Source organism: Dipodomys merriami, unplaced genomic scaffold (genome assembly GCF_024711535.1).
Source record: "Dipodomys merriami isolate MVZ:Mamm:240054 unplaced genomic scaffold, mDipMer1.0.p SCAF_204, whole genome shotgun sequence".
Taxonomy (NCBI): Eukaryota; Metazoa; Chordata; class Mammalia; order Rodentia; family Heteromyidae; genus Dipodomys; species Dipodomys merriami.
Window position 1 is genome coordinate 89,278 of NW_027203427.1, and position 1,690 is coordinate 90,967.

The 1,690-nt window shown below is 44.5% G+C and overlaps 1 gene segment (V, D, J or C); it reads left to right on the top strand.

Moving 5' to 3' along the window:
• Nucleotides 1-936: 936 nt before the first annotated feature.
• LOC138833356 (immunoglobulin kappa variable 1-9-like) lies at nt 937-1,474 on the top strand. The segment is given in 2 exon segments: nt 937-1,039; nt 1,152-1,474. Coding segments are annotated over 2 exon segments (378 nt in total).
• The last annotated feature ends 216 nt before the right edge of the window (nt 1,475-1,690 follow it).

Consider the following 1,690-nt stretch of genomic DNA (forward strand, 5'->3'; position numbering starts at 1 on the left):
CAGTAAATGAATGGATCAAGAAAATGTGGTATATATACACAATGGAATTCTATGCCTCCAACAGAAAGAATGACATTTCCCCATTTGTTAGGAAATGGAAAGGCTTGGAAAAAATTATATTAAGTGAAGTAAGCCAGGCCCAAAGAAACATAGGTCCCATGGTTTCCCTTATTTGCAATATCTAGTATAGGTATGAGTCAAGCGGAAAAGGTCAGATAATGTGATGTTAGGAAAACGAACCCTTAAATATGTATTTTAATGTTTTCGTTTCTTTCATGCATGTGTTTCTAACGCATTTATAAGATTATTTCTTTGTTGCTTTGTATGTCCCTCCCCCACAGTGTAACCCCCGTTTTCACTTTATTTGATGTCAGTATAACATGTGGAGGAGATGGGGACAAACAAGTCGTTTAAGGATTCAGGTGGACCTGTTGCAACAAGGAGAATTACAAAATGTCATGTCAAAGCAAGCTTTACAATGTCGGTGTGGGGGGGGAGAGGGTGGTATGATTGGGTGGGGGGGAGGGGGGAGGCTGGGAAGGGATGTGAAGGGTAAACAAAGGAGGAGGCTGCAATGCTTGGTAAGAAATGTATGCATTATCCTGCCAATGTAATTGTAACCCCTCTGTACAGTATGTTCTCAAATAAAATAAAATAAAATTAAAAAAAAGATATTGTACAGAGGAGTTACAGTTACATGAGTAAGGTAATGAGTCCATTTTCTATTGATCATTGTCACACCCTCCTTTAAAAACATTTTCTGAGGACAAATTTGTTCTGTGCAGGTCTCTAGAGACTCCACCCCTGGTGACTTTAGTTCTGGGCTTTGACAGGCCTTTCAGCCAGCCTGCATCTGGGCCAGGCCTGCAGCTCTGCCCACTGCTTGAGGATTTGCATGTGCCTAGAGCACAACCTACTGCCCAGAGAATTTCTTTATAGTCTGCTCACACCCTGTGCAAGAGTCAGTTGCAGTCAGCACACAGCATGGACATAAGGGCCCCTGCTCAGCTCCTGGGGCTCCTGCTGCTCTGGCTCCCAGGTAAGGAAGGAGATGCTAGGAATTTACTCAGCCCATTGTTGCCTCATTCTTCATGAACGGTCTCAGAGCAAAATTAATTGTGTTGATATTTGTCTTTTGTTTCCAATGTCAGGTGCCAGAGGTGACATCCTAATGACTCAGTCTCCATTCTACTTGTCCGCGTCAGTAGGAGACAGAGTCGCCATCACTTGCAGAGCCAGTCAGGGCATTGGTACTAATTTACAATGGTATCAGCAGAAACCAAGGAAAGCTCCTAAACTTTTGATTTATTGGGCAAACAGCTTGCAAACCGGGGTCCCATCCAGATTCAGTGGCAGTAGATCTGGGGAAGAGTACACTCTCACCATCAGCAGCCTTCAGCCTGAAGACTTTGCAACTTATTACTGTCAACAGAGTAGTAGTTACCCTCCCACAGTGATACAAGCCATAACATAAACCTCCTAGGGAAGCAGAAGTGAGAGGCTGAGCTGCCCCAGCTGCTCCTCCTGGGGCCTCTGCCTGAAGATAGTGCTTCTCAGCTAGAGCAAGGCTCTGAGGTTCAGTGGGGGTTTGGTGCAGGTGGTCAGTGACAATCCTCTCAATTTCATCTTTCTTCCATCTCAGCCTCAGGGGCACCAATCAGACAAGGTTTCTGTTGTCTTATAAAAAACA